The following is a 20,174-nucleotide window of genomic DNA, read 5'->3' as shown; positions in this document are numbered from 1 at the left end:
AGATTATATCCCCAAAATTTGAGATCTAAAATGTATCACTAGCATGTATTTTGCTCGAGGGATTAAATAAATGGTATATTATGATGGGAGTAAATCATTATTTTCTCTCTCTTCTCTAGTTGTCCTTGCTCCTATCCCTCATGTCCGGTGTAGACATTGCCGCACAAGTGGGCGATTGCACAAAAAAAGAAAGGGCCTGCCGTGGGGGGTGCTTACCGTAATTTTGCCCAAAAACGTACCCATATGGTCATAAAGGGTTTGGAAATAATGCCTGTGCGTAATGTTCTCTAGTTTTAAACAGCAGCGGTGCAATTTAGACGTTGGCCAATGTTTTCAACTAGGTTATGCACTCTTGTTGGTTGATAATTTCCCTTATAGTTTATGCACTCGCACTCAAATATTGACATATTCTTTACTTAGATTATGTTGTGAGCATGAAGGACTACCGAACCAAAAAGGATTCTTTCAGGCTCTCGATTGAATCCTAAGCCAGATCAAGAATAATTTTGAGTAGGAAGCAAAGAAAGGACTCTAACTAACTTGCTTCAGGCCCATACTAACTAATTTGACTAAAATAGAATGGGAAATTTATCAAAATACACCCAATTTTTCAATGCATTTACAACATGTCCTCTTTCAGACTATTCTAACTTATGTTCATGCGTATTATTGGTATTTTTAAAATTAAATCAAAAGATATAAGTAAAATGGTAAATAATTTATCTCTTATACGTCTTTTAATAAATTTACTAAACATAATTCACAAAAGTACACCTTTTCTCTTGTAAGAATGATTAGTTGCTTACAACATATCAATCGGAAGAGCTCGATTTGTCTAAATTGGAAATTGGCAACTCTAATGAAATTATTGTTTCTAAACGATGGGGATAACCCGTATGGCTGTTATTTGTTGAACAAAACAAATTGACGAGGAGAAAGAGGAAATGGAATAAATAACAAGAAGCAATCACATAATACCTTTATAAACACAGAGACCCTCAAAACAGAGGTGAAGTGATATCACATATGCTTATCAGGAAATAATGCATCATTTCTCACAAGAATAAACAAACCTAGGTGTTGGAAGCCTAAAAAAAACAGACTTCTTCCACCCCCACAGACTTTTCTTTCGTTTTGTGTGTCTTCTTTGCATGTCTATAGACTTACCATAGTGCATTTGTCTTCCCCCAAGGAGGTTGGGAAGATATGTTAGCAAATATTAAGGCCAAAGTTATATGTACAAACCCAAAGAATAACACAAACAATCAAAAACCCCTCTACTCCACTTCAATCAAATACTGCAAAACCCTAATCTTCTTGTCATGATCCCACTCCAATTGAACACTCACCCTCCCATCTGCCTCTTCATACTCAAACTCGCATTCCTTCCCATCGATGAAACACTTCTTCGGCTTCTTCGAAGCATAAGCACACATCTCCCCTCTCCCCCTCATCCTCACTTCAGCCACCACCGCACCATTTCCTTTCCCTCTCACCTGGACCGAGTGCACTGCTCCACCGGAATTATACATGTTCACGAGCCCAATAGCCGCGAATCCCACGCCATTGAAATCATGCAAAGGTGCAAAGGTCACGAGTTCGAAACCAAGAGGGCCCAAGATCATGGTCACTTTGTCATCGGGGCTGCTCAAGATCGTTAGCTTTTCAGCCAGGTGCGAAAAAGCGATGAAGCTCTTTGAAGGTGGGTTGGCGCGCCATGCATCCACATCTGTATAGCATGCGGTGGTTTGAGGATCCTGGGCTCGTTTTGATGAGTGGCGTGCGCGCCTAAACCTGCGCTCTTCTCTGCACCACTCGCCTCCACCGCATGAAAAGGCTCCAACCACGCCTGTGCACCTGTCGAGGTTCAAAACATGGTTACTGAGAGTCCATTTGCAGGGGTCCTCATGATAACTGTGAAAAGGGCCTAAAGATGTAACAACAAATTTGAATATTAAAGAAAGACAACAATGGGTGTTATTTCTTAAATAATGGATGTAACATGATCATGTTTTTTTTCTAAGTGTTTGTATTTTATTGGACCATTTGCCATTGTTACGAGAAGTTCATAATCACTCATGGCCCTTAGATGTCAAATTGTATGGCTTGGGGGTATGTAATAAACTTCGAGATTTTTTTTTTGAACTGTGAGTCTAGTCAATGACATTTTAAATTTGACATATAGTAATAATTATGCTCTGTTCTAAAAATAAATGGGTGTGGTTTCATAAGGTTATAGCTTTAAACAATCCAAATAACGTGCACCTTCAAATTTTATCATAATATATAATTTTGATGTAAAATGTTTTTAGGATTATCTCAAAATCTATTTTTATATCTAATTATAAAATTTTAAATCCCAAAAATAGTTAAAATTAAATAGATCTATATGAAAATCTTGACAATGGATGGTATAGATAATATGTTGCAAGATGCACTATTTCTAATACTCAAAAATCTTTTTATTTTTCATAGTCATACATTTCGATATCGAGATGCTCAATCGCATGGTTTTTCAACTCTAAAATAACCTTTTCCGATGGATTTTTGAGGTGCATCCGTTGTTCTACATTTAAAGGTTGCAACCTTGTATCAACTTTTTCCAAAATAAATAGCCTCTTTGTATACTTTCTTTTTTATTATTATTAAATGCTTATTAAACAAATTAAGAAAAGCGAACAGGTTTTATTTTAGTGAACTAATAAGGGGAGCATTACAACGATTGCACATTTGTCTTTCTAACAAAGGATTTCGATCGTTGCTCTAGACTTGAATTTTGTGTTTGCCCGGGCCTAATAACTCGGTCGACTCTTGCACCGCCAAAAACAGAAAAGAAAAGAAAGAAAATCGAAGATTTACTAAAAATCATTAAAAATCACCAAAAATTAGATTAAGAAAAAGAAATCATTGGGACTACAAAAGTGAAAAAAGAATATAAAAGATGCATTATTGAATAATTTGATTCAGATATTTCAAATAAAATTGGAAAGAAAAGAAAAACTAAAAAACATGAGCATATAATGAAAAAAAAGTTCCCAACTCATCATCATAAAAATGATATAGATGATATAAAAGTATATTTTCATACCATATGTGAATTAAAGAATCTTTAGATGATATAGGAGCCTTCACTAATTTTTAGAGAGAGGCGAGTCAAATCTTTGGGCGCTTTCACGAATTTTTTTGTGAGAGGCGAGTTAAATATTTGGGCGCGCGCTGTTTTGAATAAATTTGGGGGAGATAAAATTTTGAAAGTTTAAGGGTGGTGGCGGTAGGAATGGGATAGCACGAACTGATAACTAGGTCCTTTCCTAATAATATAACAATATATTGCATTGCACAATGGCGTTATAATTAGTTGTAATAAAGAAAATCTACTCGGACAGGTCATGGAATAACACAACAGCGCGGGACGCACCTGTTGATGTTCCAAATCTTAAGAGGTGGGGTGTGAGGGCGAAGAGGGCTAACAAAGAGGCAGTCGCGCGTGGGCTGGGCATGGGCCACGCACCGCAAAAGAGTCGAGTCAGGCAGCACCAGCTTCTTCAACAGCTCCAGGTCGTGGCGCCCCAAGCGGTCACTCACGTAGACGGGGCCACCTGAGATGGCCCGCGACGCCGCGTGGAAGTGGGCTCGCGGGTGAGTCGATTGGAACATGTCCCAATCCGGAAGTATAACGTGTCCCATCCAGAGGCTATTGTAGGCGCAGTGAATAACGTGGCAGCCTTGCAGCCAGTATGAGCCCTCGGGGTCACCGTTTGGGTCCTCCGTCCAAAAATCGTCGCCTGATTACAACCCAAACAACAAAATTTGAGAAATACGAAGCTTTATAAATTCTATCGATTAATTTTGTAATGGTTTGAGGGTTTACCGGCTCGAGCAACTGCAATTTGGTTGGTTCCGAGGAAGAGGAAGTCGTTGCAGTTTTGCATGCTCCCGATGACGCCGTTGCCTTTGAAGTATTTGCTCGCAGCCGCGTTTAAAGCGGAGTAATATGCGTTGCTCAGGTGGACCCTACCGCCCAGCTCTTCGCCTAGCGTCTCCAGAACCTGCCACATGCCGCCCATTTCATAGTATTAAGCAAAGATAACTAAATAAAATAAAATAAAAAAAATATATATATATATATATTACAAAAAAAGATAACTAAAATATTGGAAACAGTATAGTAGGGTCCATATGACCAAAGAAAAACTATGGTCGGACATGACCACAGAAAAAAAACTATGGTCACGGGATCATGTCCTGAGATTTGAAGACGATCTTTGTGTCTTTCTTTTCTTTTCTTTTCTGATCTTTTTCTTTTTCTTTTTTTAATGATCTCATATGGATGACATTAAAAAAAGTATACTATTCGAAATTGCAGTAGGAAAAGGAGAACTCACCTGAATAACGTCCACCTTCACACCGTCGACACCAACTTCGTTGAGATATGAATACATGGCCTCATAAAACTGCCTCACACTCTCGGGAGGGACCGCACCGATCCCATGGCGGACCAACTTATCCACCGCCAGATCCTCCATCGTCGACTTGAGCCCTGGCGACAGCTCCGGCGACAAAATCCTCGCCGGAACATTACACTTTCCCGGCCTCACTCCGCCCCAATACCCACACATCGCGTGCCAAACATAAATATAATCTAAATTCTCAAACCTGTCCTTCAAATCCTTAACAAATCCACCAAACCCTCCCTCCCTCCTTTTCTCGCCGGAAAGGTAGTTCTTGAACTTGAAATTCTCCTGAGTTCCCGCTAACCGGCAAGGCATCTGCTCACCGGCAATAGTCAGTGACATTGCCTCCTGATCTGGCTCTTGGTCGGTGGAGATCGATTGCCAACCATCGTCTATAAGCAAGAAACCAGGTGGGCAACCGCCACGTGTCAGTTCCTCCACACCTCGTGCCACACCTTCAGGCTCCACTGCCAAATAGAAAGCGTCCCACGTGCACCAACCGAACCGGTCGACAAATTCCGGCACGATTTTGTCCTCAAGAGGCCGGAAATTACCCAATTTCAGGCGACTAAGTTCCCGCATTGATTCCTTTACCAAAAGGTAAGGATCACTTCCGGAATTTATATACACTGACCTTGGGAACTCATCGGAAATTACCGAGCTCGACCCGCTTTCTAGACAAATATCAACGTTGTCCTCGGTTCCAGGCTGAATAGAAGCTGCGAAACCGGCATCGATAAGGGGCAAGATAAGTAAATAGAGGCCACCGGATTCTGGTTTCTCCGGCGTGTTAAGAAGCAGGAACTGAGTTTCGGACTCCAGGTCTGAACCCCTGTTCCCCACCCAGAGAGTGGACCACCAAAGCTTAAACCTGAAAATGCTCGAGAAAGTGATGGACCTAAGCTTTCCAATGGGTGCCACATGGCGGCTCGCCGGAACTTCCGCCCTAACACCGAGGAAGTGGCCAGATAAGGGAGAATTACCGGCAGGCATGAGGGTCACGTTTTCGGGTACATCGAGCAAGGTAGGGAGGTCATTTAGGAAGAGGTTTTTGCCTGAAATTCGAATTGGGGTTTTAGAAGATGGTTGGGTTTCATAGATTACAGAGCTCGGAGCCTCACCCATTGCCCGAAAAATGGATTTTTTCCCCCAAATTTGAGATATAGGAAAGTCAAGTGACCGAATTTTTAGGCTTGTAAGACACTGCAAGCAAGAGTTATGATTCTTAAAGGCGGACAAAGTGTGTAGCTCACAGAATAGTTAAAATGGCCGGAATATGGACTGATATAATCACCGGAAATTTAGTGACAATATATCTATACTTCAGAGTAGGACTATGGATCACAAAGTAGCAAGAAAATGTGGGTGAGATGATAATTAAGCTGCTGGGAATTCAAGAACGAATTGGTGGTCGGAAAGTTTACGGAGAACTAATCAAGAGATCGTATTACGAATCAAAAGATAACAAAATGTGGTTTAGGAGATTGAGAGTACAAGAAAAACGAGGTAATGCATTTGATACGAGGACAAGTGAATTGGGAAGTATATAAAGGCCACGAACTTCACTTAAATATTAAAAAGTAACACCTTTCCGCTTTCCTCGCGCTTAATTTTTGGATAAGCCCATGACTGAACCGTTTGACTAACGAGATTTTTGGTGAAAGAGACCAAGGTCTAACGCTGAAATCTTGGAATAAGACTGGGGTCTTCTATTGTCCTTGCTTCTGAGGGTATTATCTAGCATACCCTCGAGGTTTTTTTAGCTCTTTAAATTTAATCCCAACCGTCTGTCCTCGAAAAGGAACTCTGCATCGCCCAATGGTGTAAGGGTGACAACGGCCCGCGGGTCGGGCGAGCTAGTCCAAGCCCTGGCCTTTTTATGGCTGGGCAAAAAAATAAATGAAAAGAAATAGGGCCGGTTCGAGTAAACGGGCTAGCACAGGCCCTCGGACCACAGTTTGTAGCCCAAGCCCTACTTTTCAGGGCTGGGATAGGCCGGGCCGCGCGGCCCATTTTCATCCTTCCATAGTGATCTGGATCACATACACAACCGTTGTGGCTTACACAGCTGTCCTTACTTCCAGGAAGGTGCTGGACAAGGGTCAATTTGGTCATTTGTTCCAGAGGTAGTTATGAAGGGCCGCTATGTGTGAAGTTTGAAGGTTGGACACGTACCACCGTCCAACCGCCCAAAACGATGGGCGCTCGTGTCACCAACTCTCCCACACGTGGCTTTACACGTGTTAGCTTCCCATTCGTGGGAGTAACTACTGAGAGGCTTGGTCCAAAATTTTTAACGCTTAACTTAGTTGGGAAGCGACCGAAATAAAATTAATAAGGAAATAATAACACATTTGAATGTTTTGTAGCCCTACAAATATATAAAATATAGAGACAGGAAAAGATTTTCATTTCAAACGTTGAAGCTTTGGGCAGTGACACGCGGCCCGTACAACGTGCACGCCAGACGCGCACCGACCAAATGGCACATGGCGACGCTTCTCAGGTTTAAGTAACTTAGGTCAGGGTTCGTTGAGAAATTTGTGGTCGGCGAGATTATTTGACCAACGGTTTTCTTTTTCTTCTTTGCCTTTTTTTGACAAACCGCTTTTCCACTTGTTGCTAAACCTTTTAAGAAGAGATGAAGTGGGGTAGAGGCTGTGAGCAAAAATGTTCAAGGCCATGTTCCTCTCGTAATCGAATATTCCCAAATTGATTGCCCTGGCGTCGAGAATTGTGGATGTAAAATACAACGAAATTTTAAGACTAAGAATAGTGTATACTGTAACCCCTATACTACATGGGAAAAGTTTTAATAAGGTTTGCAACCTTAAAACGTAGAATCACATATGCACCTCAAAAATCTATCGAAAATGTTGTTTTAATGTTGAAAAAAGCCCTCTAATCGATCATCTCAACATCGAGATGTATAAATATGAAAAAAAAAAGTTTTTGAGTCCCGAAAATAGTGTATCTTGCAACATATTATCTAGGCCGTTTATTTTCAAGATTTTCATATATTTATAGATCTACTTGATTTTAACTTTTTTTGGATTTTAAAATTTTCTCATTAGATATGAAAATAGATTTTAAGATAATACTAAGAATGATTTACATCAAAGTTACATGTTAGGATAAAATTTTAAGGTGCGCCTTAATTGGGTTGTTTAAGGTTGCAACCAATGGTTTAAAAAACGGATCGGTGACCCGGATCGGGCTTCCAAAAAACCGATCCGGATCGGTGAATCGGCGATCCGGATCGGGAATCGGGTGAATCGGTCAGAATAAAGCTTAAAAAAAATTTGAAAAAATTATTAAAATTCATTATAAATATTGTTTTTTAGGAATTCAATAAAAAATGAGGGTACTCCATTAAGAATTTTCATGTTTTTTAATGAATATGCGAATATTGATATGTTCTTTCCCTGCATGAACCGCCATTCAGCATTTAATTTACAGTATTTCGTGCTCATCCCTACACTGTTGCTGTTGGGACTCGATATGTGAATAATATGGCTGGGATAGGGTGGCCTCAGAATCATCATCTCTCTCATTTTCTCTTTGAATAATATGGATTAAAAAAAAAAAAAAACAAATTTTCAAAAAAATCGATCATGGATTAAAAAAAAAATCACAAATTTTCAAAAAATTCTATCATAGATTACAAAAAAAAATTCGATCATGGATTAAAAAAAAAAAATCACAAATTTTCAAAAAATTCAATCATGGATTACATAAAATTCGATCATGGATTACATAAAATTCGATCATGGATTACATAAAATTCGATCATGGATTACAAAAAAAAACAAACAAAAAAAAACAAAAAATTCAATCGTGGATTACAAAAAAAGAAAAAAACAGTTCGATCATGGATTACAAAAAATTCAATCATGGATTACAAAAAACTCTATCATGGTTACAAAAAAAGCAAAAAACAAAAAATTCAATCATGGATTATAAAAAAAAAAACAAACATTTCGATCATGGATTACAAAAAAAAAAACAAACATTTCGACCATGTATTACAAAACATTCGATCATGGATTACAAAAAATTCTATCATGGGTTACAAAAAAAAAAAAAAAAACAAAAAAATCGATCATGGATTACAAGAAAAGAAAACAAACATTTCGATCATGGATTACAAAAAATTCTATTATGGGTTACAAAAAACCAAAAAATTCGATCATGGATTACAAAAAAACAAAAACAATTCGATCATGGATTACAAAAAAATCGATCAAGTATTACAAAAAAATCTATCATGGATTACAAAAAAAAAAAAAAAAAAAAAAAAAAAAAAAAAAAAAAAAAAAAAAAAAATCCGTACGGACTCGCCGATTCACTGTTCGGACTTGCCGATCCCGTACAGTGAATTGGCGATTCACTGTACAGAATAGTCCGGTTCTCTCTAGAACCGGACGATTTCCGATTTTTTAGGCGATCCGGTCCCCTTTCACGATTTCCGAGTCGAACGGGGCGAGTCCGGTTCGACTCGATGTTTTTTAAAACGCTGGTTGCAACCTTATAGAAACTGCACCCACACTAAATTGTTTATTTTTTAAGTCTTTTTTAATATGCTAGATCTGGTTCAAATTTTGTAACGAAATGCATAAATGGATTTTCAGCGGTGTCTACACTGCACTTCAGGAGAAATATTTGCGGTATACTTTCCCTCAAATTTTGTGATACAGAAGAACTTTCGATGGCATTCTCTTGGATGAAAAAAAAAATTAAGGGAAAATTAAAAAAAACTGCAAGACTACACTATCTATACCACTTATGCCAACCTAATGTTTTCTCTCACTTTTTTTTCCAAAATATACTTTATATGTAAATACTCCCTCAACCAAAAATAAAATAAAAAAATGCCTAAACTACCCCCCTTACTTTTATCTTACGTACTCCTACCCCCCTTACTTTTATCTTACGTACTCCTCTCTCTCTCCTATCCCATCAAAATAGGAGCTTCGGTACTATGTAAGTACTCCTCTCTCTCTCCTATCCCACCAAAATAGGAGCTTCAGTACTATGTAAGTACGGTCCAGCAGTAGGGCTCCGGCACTGTGTAAAGTGCGGTCCAGTAGTATAAATTACTAGATTCCAAGGCTCTGGTACTATGTAAAGGGCGGTCCGATAGTTGTCTTAGGGCGGTCCGGCACTTATGCGCTCCAACAATGTGATAGTGTGCTCTGGCAATGTGATAGTGTGCTCCGGCAATGTGCTACTGGGGTTCAAAAATCAACGTCAAATCTGGCCAAAATGATTTTTGTGTACGAAAGAAATTGAACTTTTTCCCTTAGGGGTATCTGCATAGAAAGCTTGTTTATGGGGAAAAAGTGAGAGAAAAAATTAAGTTGGGGGTAAATTGCATAGAAAGTGTGATCTTGGAGTTTTTTAGTAATTTTTCCTAAAATTAAAGATAAGATCTTACACTCACTGTGGAGCTGATTTTTTTGTTCTAAAGAAGGAAGGTGGATGTTGTGAATTTGGCAAATATATTAAAGCAATTTTCTTTAAAGACTAGACCTGAAGGAGGATGGACTCCTCCATTGCCAGGATGTGTGTGTTGAAAATGTGGACTATCAGGCCCTTTACTCTTGAAAATTTATTTTTTCCATTAATAGTACAAAAATCATATTGAAGTATATGTGAAACCCCATGTGGTTAACATGAAGCAATGTCATATACTTGGATCCATTTTGAGCTTTAATAAGATGCTACACTAGATGGAAAACCCAATGTCATTGGAGGGAAAACCCAATAGTGTATTTGGTTTTCTTGTAAGAATTTGTTTTTATATTATATATACAAAGTTTATTTAGTTTCTAAATATCTTTGATCAAATTATGGGAATTCTTGGATGGCATCCTATTATGTGAGTCATTAATAGACTAATGATAAGTTTAACTCATTACATAGGATTAATAGTTTGATGACAACTTGTTAATCCTAATTGACCGCACTTAAAGGAATTAAAGTACGAGTTACACTTGGATATCAACTCCTATAGGCCATGAATGTGAGAGTTACAAAATAAATGTGTTTTCTATAAAAGGAGGTTAACCCCTCTAGAAAACATAGAGAAAATGATAGAAAAAATAGAGATGGAAGGTGAAAGAGATTTACCAAGAGGACTCTTAAGGTAGCCTGTCATCGGATGGTTTGGTCTATAGGCTTTGATATGGAACCTTAAGTCCCTTGTGTGATTTAAAGACAAATCCGAGTAAATTGTATATCGATTTTATTTATTTATTTTTTCTATTGGGACTAGCAGTGTGAAATTAACTTTTGATGGGAGCTAATTGGGGAATTAGGGACCAGCAAGAGTAGGTGGAGTGCAAAGGGATTTAGATTGGAATCATATTTTCTTTTATTATGGGCAATGTGGATGTGCTGCGGCAAATCAGGTAGAGCTTTCTTCTCTCTTGCAGGGTTTGATGATCCTTATCGATAGGCAGGTTCAACGAAATTTGGTAATGGAGGGAGACTCAAACAATGTCATAAGTTGGTGCAAAAATGAGCAGAGAGTACCTTGGAATCTCATATTAGCCTGAATGGAGATACTGGATATTTGCAACTAATTGGACATCCTTTTTATGCATGTCTAAAGAGAAGCTAATGATTTGGCAGATGGGGATTTGGGAGATGGGCTTGCCTAGAGGTGAGTTTCTTTGCTTTAGTTATCCATCACTGACAACTTGATTATTGTTATGCTTTTGTAATTGCATTTTAATTGTTCTTTGTTCAGTAAAATTTATAATATTGTTAAAAAAAAAAAAACATAGGCCCTATATAAAAAAGAAATGTTTCTATATGACCCCAACAATATATAAGCTATATGTAATCCCACTTCTTAGCCATTCGATCTGAATCGAATAGCTACGATTGTTCATACCACAATGTCACATTAAGCATTGATTTATTTTTCATTTCTTTATAAAAAAATTCTAGATGAAAATTTGAGTATCCCATCATAAAATTAGGGCAAACATGGAAAAAAAGATTTTATGTAAAAACAAATAACCAAAATGCCCCTATAATTTTCTAGTGTATTCTGGTAATTTTTTGTCATCGAAAATATTTTTTTTTGCTTCTCTTTCAGTTCTATGCATGCCCCAAATTTTGCTTCAAAAGTATTTGTAGAATACTACAACCTGTCTAATCAAGATTTTATGGTTAAGTACTAGTTTGAAACATTGTGACTCAACCCATCTCAACCATCTACTCCGATCTGATGGCTGAAACCAGGGGTCACATAGAAAGCCCTCCCTGTATAAAATGCATATAGCATTTAAAGCGACACTGATGTTATGTGTCGATGTCTCCTTCGTTGCCAGTTTAGTTGCCAATACTCATTCACTTTCCAAATTCGACTACTAAAGCACTAGAATTATGGAGTAAATTGGTCAGGTCGGGGTTCGGACCAATGCACTAATGTGCTGTAAATGCGTCAACTAGGATCCCGGGTCCTCCCAAATCTGAACAAGCCGGTTCCAAGTCAATTGAACCATAGTGGATCATATCGGGTTAGGTTAAAGTCCTGAAATTAGAAAAGAAAAAAACATACCATATATTATGTACCAAATATGCAATATATTTTTCAATATATAAGTTATAGATAATTTATATATACTTGTATACATATACTAGTCAGGTCTAAATCAAGTTGATTCAGACCCAAACCCAGACCCAATATGATCCACTATGGTCCAAATCAAGTAGACCCATACCAAGACCTAGACTCAACTATACCCTAAAAAATCTACAGTAGTCTAAATCGACATACCCATAGGATTCAATACCTAGGTCCAAGTTTGGACCTAAGTCAGGTCGAGCACACCAGACCCTTTTCTTATGCCTAATCATTTAGTCACCTTTATTTGTTAAAGGAAAACATTTATATAAGATGTCAACTTTATACTGTAGAAGTAAAACTCACATAGGAAAGGGGCTGTGTGGTAGCATCCCCACACGCAGAAAAGCATTGTGGTGTCCATTCCTACTGCTAACACTCCCAATTAGCACAAAAAATGTAACTCCCGAATCTATTGAAAAAATGAGTAGGGGCTTGTTTTCTCCATTGAATTACCCAAAAAAGAAGAAGAAGAAAAAAGAGTAAGACTCAAATAAAAGATTATCATAAAAAAAGCTTGTTATGATGTCAAAAACTACTATAATTTGATCATTTCGATCTCAAGATGTATAGGTATGAAAAAAAAGGAAATATTTCAAATCCTAAAAATCATATATTTTAAAACACATTATCTAGACTGTCCATTTTCAAAAATTTCAAGTGTTTATAGATGTGCTCAATGCATACCATTTGGAACTTTAAATTTTTAAAGGTAAAAATAAATTTTTTAGACCACCGTAAAGTTTCTAGGACGGCAATTACTTCTTTTAGCAAAAGTTTAAACTACGTATCATTTTGATTGTTTAAGATTGTATACAAACTACACCCATCTTAGCACTTATTTTGCTGGGAAAAAGTTAGCACACAACTAAAGACAAAGTTCTATAAGGCTATTGCTTTCTATTTCTATTTCTATTTTATTTGAACAAGCTTGAAGCTTACGACGGAAATGATTATGAAAACATAAAAGCCATTTCTGGATTTTATTATTGGTTATTATCGTGCATCATTCTCTCTGGCTGTGCCTATGGAGTCATTTGAAGTGCCCACTAATGTTTTCCTTTTCCAGCTATTTTTTTTTTATCCTGCATAGAATGCAGGATAAAATTTATGTTAAGTGTCAACCTTATGCTGTACCAGTAAGGTATACCGAAAAAACCGACTAGAGATGATTGTTTCATGCTAGAAAACCTCAAATAGATTATCTTCAAGCTCTCCGCTTATTTGAAACTATCTCGAGTTTGAAGGGGAGTATGAACGCAATCAGAAACTGTACATTCCAATGTGTGACCAGACCACACATAAAACTACATATTGCATAACGATAAATATACAAATTAGGTACTTATAAACTGCATGTATTACCATGTATACATTTTTTGTACATGCCACTTCAACTATATATATCATATGTACTGTAATACGAGTTCGATCATGGAACAGAATATGATTCCTTTACATCCTCGCCTTCAATCAAATACTGCAAAGCCCTAATCTTCTTGTCATGATCCCATTCCAATTGAACACTCACCCTGCCATCTTCCTCTTCATACCCAAACTCACACTCCCTCCCATCAATAGAACACCTCTTCGGCTTCTTTGAAGCATAAGCACACATCTCCCCTGTCCCCCTAACCCTCACTTCAGCCACCACCACACCATTTGCTTTCCCCCTCACTTCGGCCGCGTACACTGCACCCCCTGGATTATACATGTTCACGAGCCCAATAGCCGCAAAGCCCACGCCATTGAGTTCATGCAAAGGCGCAAAGGTCACAAGCTCAAAACCAAGAGGCCCCAACACCATGGGCACTTTGTTGTCGGGGGCGCTCAATACGGTTAGCTTCTCGGCCAGGTGAGATAAAGCGATGAAGCTCTTCGAAGGTGCGTCTGTGCGCCACACATCGACGTCTGTGTAGCATGCAGTTGTTTGACGCTCCTGGGCTCGTTCTGGCGAGTGGCGTGCGCGCCTAAACCTGCGCTCCACTCTACACCACTCGCCTCCATCGCATGAAAAGGCTCCAACCACGCCTGTGCACCTGTTGAGGATCAAAACACCGAGAGTTCGTCATTTGCAGGGGTTTTTACGATAGAAATGTAAAGGGGCCAAAATATGTAACAACAAATTAACAGTGGACTCTGATGTAAGAAATAGCGGATGTAATAAGATCCGTTTTTTTTTTACCATTAAACACTCAAATATTTGAAGGAAAATTGTTTCATGCGGGCTGAACTGCATTCCTACGTACGTAATCCAAAAAGTGTAAAACATCTATTTTAAAAATGGATGCAAGTAGATGTTCCATCTAAAAACAATAGAAAATATGGTCCAAATATTTTCTTACTAGAATTGTTATTTATAATTTTTAAAATTTATTTATTTCTCATATTCATGATATCTATGTTAGAGATAGAGATTATAAAAATTAAGTCCAAATATCAATCTCAAAAATAGATTTATTAAAGGGCCCACATTTGTACATATACGTGCTTGGCCGTATAAAAACCAGGTCCTTATTTGAAAAGTGACGAAGAAAAGAGAATGCGTCTCGTTCTAAACAACTGACAAGAGGGGCTTTATAACGTTTGACACATTTCTTTGTAACCAATTCAATGTTTTCAAACTCTGCTATGTCCTCGGACTTGGGCTGCACCCGAGTAACTTGGCCGGCTCTTAGTACCCTAATGGGTTTTGAGAATCAGGTGTGGGTTGTGGTGGGTATCACTTCTAGCTTACTTACACCTCCATTTTTTTACCGACATTTCCATGGCTTCCATTCTTACTGACTTTTTTACAATTTATTTATTTATTTATTATTTTTTTTTACTCTTTTTAATATGTATAGGGGCTTGTAATCCCTACTAATCTATTTTAAAAAAAAACTTATAGTACCTAAAAAAGTATATAAAATAAATAAAGTTTTTGCCAAAAGTAATAAAGAATACCAAAAGTAGAATGGCTAATCAAAATCATGGCCTATAAAAGTCAATAATAATAATAATCATAATTATTCATCATCATTCGTCAAAACTTTTTTTCCAATTAATTGAAATCGACTGAACAAATCGTGATCCGCCATTATGCTTTACACGACCTCATAAAAGTGATTATTAAAAACTCCAATTTATAACTTTATATATTTAAAAAAAAATAGAAAGAAAATACAAAACTAAAAAATAAAAAGAGGAAAAATCCCAAATCATCATAAATATTATATAAATTATTGAAAAGTATATTTTTAAATATTTTATGGAGATCTTTTCACAAAATATAAGAGCTTTTAACAGAGGCGAGTCGGCCACAGATGCGCGCATCACCTTACCGCTACTCAGCCTAGCAGTCGAGTTTTGAAGACTGTTTCTAACGTTACCCGTCAATGCACAAAGGTGTTGTTAATAAGTAAGAAAATCTTGTCAAAAAAAGAGCCCGGGTTTAATCGGTCGGCAGCGCTACAAAGTTCAATTCCTACTAAAGGGTAAAGGTCCTCTCCCCCACTGACTAACTCGAAAGAAATCTAAAAAAATCTTGTAAGTTTCTCAGGAGTGGGGACCTGTTGATGTTCCAAAGCTTGAGAGGCGGGCTGTGAGGGTGAAGAGGATTGATGAAGAGGCAGTCTCGTGTGGGCTGGGCATGGGCCACGCACCGCAAAAGAGTCGAGTCAGGCAACACCAGCTTCTTCAATAGCTCTAGGTCGTGCTGCCCCAAGCGGTCGCTTACGTAGATGGGCCCACCTGAGATGGCGCGTGCGGCCGCGTGGAAGTGGGCTCGCTGGTGAGTCGATAGAAACATGTCCCAGTCTGGCAGTACCACATGGCCCATCCAGACGCTATTGTAGGCGCAGTGAACAATATGGCACCCTTGCAGCCAGTATGAGCCCTCGGGATCACCGCATGGATCCTCCGTCCAAAAATCGTCGCCTAAATTACAACCACCAGAAACCCAAACGATAAAATTTGTGAAAGGTTGTGTAACGGGGCGGCATTCTCTGGAAATACGAAGCTTTATATAGACTTTATGAGAATAAAATAAACCTTCACCTTAAATCCTCATTTAGAAGACACTTTCGGCAATCGAAATCTCCATGACGCGCGAAATCAATTTCTAACGCGACAATAAAATTTTAAACAAAAAAATAATACGGACCTTGCGGATATATGATACTTAAGTTTAGGGTAAAATAAACGGTCAAACATTATTTTTAAAGCTTAAAATCCTAATTGCGGATCGCTGAATACTTAATAACCGGTCAAACACTATTTTTAAAGCTTAAAATACTAACTTTTTTTTTAACAACCATGTTCCACCATAATATTCCAGTCTATTATTTTTAGTTTTTTTTTTCACAACCATGATGTTCCACCGTAATGTTCTAGTCATATCGATTAAAAAGTTGAATAGCTCTTTAGGAAATCCTGATGATCCTGTAGGTTGAGTAGTGAGGAATTGAAAAGGAAAAATCTCGTAAACTTATGCACATCGTTTGGAAAAGAAAACAACAAATCATATGAAACTTTTAGCTCTCCTGCAAGGTCTTAAACTCTATGTGGCTAAGAATTTAAGACCCGTATGTGCTGTTGAAGGTGACTCCTTGAATGTCATGGGGAGAAAAAAGTGCCATGGGTGTTGAGATCAACACTGATTCAAATTTTTGATCTCTCGTGATATTTTTTTCATCTCTTCTCTACATTTGCGTCGAGAAGCCAATGTATTAGCAAATAATCTTATAAAGGGTGGTATTTCTTTGACAGAGATGTCAGTGATTATGTAACATCGTAGTTATCTCTTAATAATATTTCTGAACTTCTATATAAAAAAAAAAATTGAATTGTAATTTTCGATGAGTTATAAGATAAAGCTTTACCGTTTTTTGATAGGGCGCAGTCAAACCATTTTCTTTCCGTTTAATTAATTTTGTAATGTTTTGAGGGTTTACCGGCTCGGGCGACAGCGATTTGGTTGGTTCCGAGTAAAAGAAAGTCGTTGCTGTTTTGCATGCTGCAACTGACGCCGTTGCCTTTGAAGTATTTGTTCGCAGCCGCGTTTAAAGCGGAGTAATATGCATTGGTGAGGTGGACCCTACCGCCCAGCTCTTCGCCTAGCGCCTCCAGAATCTACAACCCTCCCCCCATTTTACACCATTAGTGACGACCATCCCTTTTCTGGTAAGAAACAACGTTTAACGCAGAACTATTGCGTATTGCTGTATAAAAAAAGATTGCAGACCATGAGGCAATTTATCACCACCTCAAAATCGGCCCACTGTTAGGTGCTTTTAGTGTCGGACGACTCAACTTTCTAAGCTTTTGAGATATACTACACTTATTATAAATAAATATTACAATTAAAATTCTTACTATCTAACTACTATGATAAAATTTATGTAATACAATCAATTTTATTTATTGTTATTCGTATTTTGATGTATAGTATTTTTAAACAAAAATTCCTGAGATTAAGTTTGGCGTAATGGAATATTAATTCTATTCTAAAATATTTCATAGATAGAGATATTCAGTAGATTTTTATTCCTTTTTTATTTCATTTTTATTTTTCTAATTTTAGAATTAAATGATCAAATAAAAGATAAAGGATAATCTATTGAAAAATAAAATCAACTCAATTCTAAATAATAATAAATAAAATATGAAATATATAAAATTAATTACATTATGAAAATTATATTACAACAATTAAATAATAAGAAGTTAAATAATAATAATAATTAAGCTCGATTTTTCTAATACTAAAAACATAGGAAATTGAATTGTCCGGTTGAGTTTTCATGTATTCCTTGTTAGGTGTTGGTCGTACCAGATAAGAGCAGTGTCCAACTGCACGAACCGGCCTCGAAGCTTCGCCATGGGATGGGTCCGAGAACTGATCTTAGCCCGACAGGTCTCGATCGGGGGCTAAAAACCAGTTAAAAAAAATAACAAAATTCAAAAACTCTCAAAAATATATTTAAAGTGTAATTAAATAAAATACATCCAAATGAGATTAAAAAATTGAAGAAAAATAGATTTTGAAAAATCAATTTGTTCTAAGGGTATTTTAGAAGCAATTAAAAAATGAAAAAAATAAAAATAAATATTCATGATCAAAATACTTTCCAATATTTTTCGAAACAATAAACATTTTAAAAACCTATTACACACAAATCTTTTACTTTTTTAAATTTATTTTAAGTTAGAGTAATTTTAAACCGTTTTGATCGATTTGACCGGCCAAGCCACAGCCAATTGTAATAAGGCCGGTTGCAATTCAACCCTGCGTGGGTATAGAACACCGGACGAACATACCAAATGAGATGGATGAAAACTCGTAGGATTTACCACCTATATGGAAATGCCACATGCGTGAGAATTTTTAAAAAAAGAAAGAAGAAAAAAAAGAAAAAGAAAAATAGCCCACCGGTGGGGGTGATCTCGACTTTTATTTTATTTTATTTTATTTTTTTTTGGGAGAAAATATGACCGTTACCGTAATAAACGCTCTGAGAAGGTGAAGGCGGTTGGGAAATGAATTATGTCACCTGAATAGCGTCCACCTTGACGCCGTCGATCCCCACTTGGCTGAGATACGAATACATGCCCTCATACAAATCTCTCACACTCTCGGAGGGGACCGCACCAATCCCACGGAGGACCATCTTACTCTCTGCACGATCCTCCATCGTCCCCTTCAGCCCCGGCGACCGCTTCACCGGCAAAATCCTCGCCGGAACACCACATTTTCCCGGCATCACTCCACCCCAATACCCACACAGCGCGTGCCAAACGTAAACATAATCTAAATTCTCAAACCTCCCTTTCAAGTCCTTCACAAATCCACGAAACCCTCCCTCCCTCCTCTCGCCGGAAAAGTAGTTCTGGAACTTGACGTTCTCCTGAAATCCGGCTAACCGGCAAGCCATCTCGTTATCGGCACTAGCCAGTGACTCCGCCTCTTGATCTGGCTCTTGGTCGGTGGAGATTGATTGCCAACCATCGTCTATCACCAAGAAACCAGGTGGGCAACCGCCGCGTGTCAGTTCCTCCACACCTCGTAGTACACCTTCCGGCTCCACTGACAAGTAGAAAGCGTCCCACGTGCACCAACCGAACCGGTCGACGAATTCCGGCACGTTTTTGTCCTCTAGAAGCCGGAAATTACCCAATTTCCGGCGACTAAGTTCCCGCATTGATTCCTTCACCAAAAGGTAAGGATCACTTCCAGAGTTTATATATGCCGACCTCGGGAAGTCGTTGGAAATTACCGAGCTTGTCCCGCTTTCTACACAAATATCAACGTTGTCCTCGGTTCCAGCCTGCATAGAAGCTGCGAAACCGGCATCGATGAGGGGCAAGATAAGTAAATAGAGGCCACCGGATTCTGGCTTTTCCGGCGTGTTAAGAAGCAGGAATTGAGTTTCAATCTCCAGGTCCGAACCCTGGGTCCCCACCCAGAGTGTGGACCACCAAGCCTTAAACCTGAAAATGCTCGAGAAAGTGATGGACCTAAGCTTTCCAATGGATGCCACATGGCGACTGGCAGGAGCTTCCGCCGTGACACCAAGGAAGTGGCCGGATAATGCAGAATTTCCGGCAGGCATGAGGGTTACGCTTTCGGGGACATCGAGCAAGACAGGGAGGTCGTTTAGGAAGAGCTTTTTGCCTGAAATTCGAATTGTGGGCTTAGAAGATAGTTGGGTTTCATAAACTTCATTGCTTGGAGCGTCACCCATAGCAGCCTGCAAAAGGAATTCTTCGTCTCAAAGTTGAGATAAAGAAGACTCAAGAGGCCGAATATTTAAACTTGCAAGGATTTGGAGCTCCGAAATCATATGGACTAAATACGTGTACAGCATTCTGGTCTTATGATTCTTAAAAGCTAAACGAAATGTGTTGCTCACAGGACGGTTGAGTGTCCGGAAAGTTGAACATATACTCATATAAGGTGGATATGGTGGCGGGTAATTTAGCAACGACACTTATAGGGTGTACTTTGTATGGAGCCTACGCTCTAAACATTGAAATTAGAGCCCACCTTGTCGGAAAATATGGTTTACTGGAAATGAAATATTTTGTGATAGCTTTAAATT

General features: G+C 38.2%; 2 protein-coding genes across 2 annotated transcripts; both read right to left on the bottom strand.

Annotated features, from left to right (window-relative positions):
- Positions 1 to 954: 954 nt before the first annotated feature.
- On the bottom strand, positions 955 to 5,991 carry LOC18442210 (putative galactinol--sucrose galactosyltransferase 5). Its single transcript, XM_011628040.3, has 4 exons — positions 4,386 to 5,991; positions 3,872 to 4,049; positions 3,419 to 3,785; positions 955 to 1,857 (listed from the first exon to the last, which is right to left on the bottom strand). The coding sequence occupies exons 1-4, from the start codon at positions 5,577 to 5,579 to the stop codon at positions 1,278 to 1,280; spliced, it is 2,319 nt and encodes a 772-aa protein (XP_011626342.2). The 5' UTR covers positions 5,580 to 5,991; the 3' UTR covers positions 955 to 1,277.
- A 7,356-nt stretch (positions 5,992 to 13,347) lies between these two features.
- Positions 13,348 to 19,852, bottom strand: LOC18442209 (galactinol--sucrose galactosyltransferase). The gene is made up of 4 exons (XM_011628039.3): positions 18,627 to 19,852; positions 17,028 to 17,205; positions 15,645 to 16,011; positions 13,348 to 14,132 (listed from the first exon to the last, which is right to left on the bottom strand). Exons 1-4 carry the CDS (start codon positions 19,815 to 19,817, stop codon positions 13,526 to 13,528), a joined length of 2,343 nt encoding a protein of 780 aa, XP_011626341.2. The 5' UTR covers positions 19,818 to 19,852; the 3' UTR covers positions 13,348 to 13,525.
- Between the last annotated feature and the right edge of the window lie 322 nt (positions 19,853 to 20,174).

The sequence above is a fragment of the Amborella trichopoda genome, chromosome 1 (genome assembly GCF_054954075.1).
Source record: "Amborella trichopoda isolate Santa Cruz 75 chromosome 1, AtrichopodaSantaCruz75HAP2 v2.0, whole genome shotgun sequence".
In the NCBI taxonomy this organism is placed as follows: Eukaryota; Viridiplantae; Streptophyta; class Magnoliopsida; order Amborellales; family Amborellaceae; genus Amborella; species Amborella trichopoda.
This window is presented reverse-complemented; position numbering and strand designations above follow the sequence as displayed.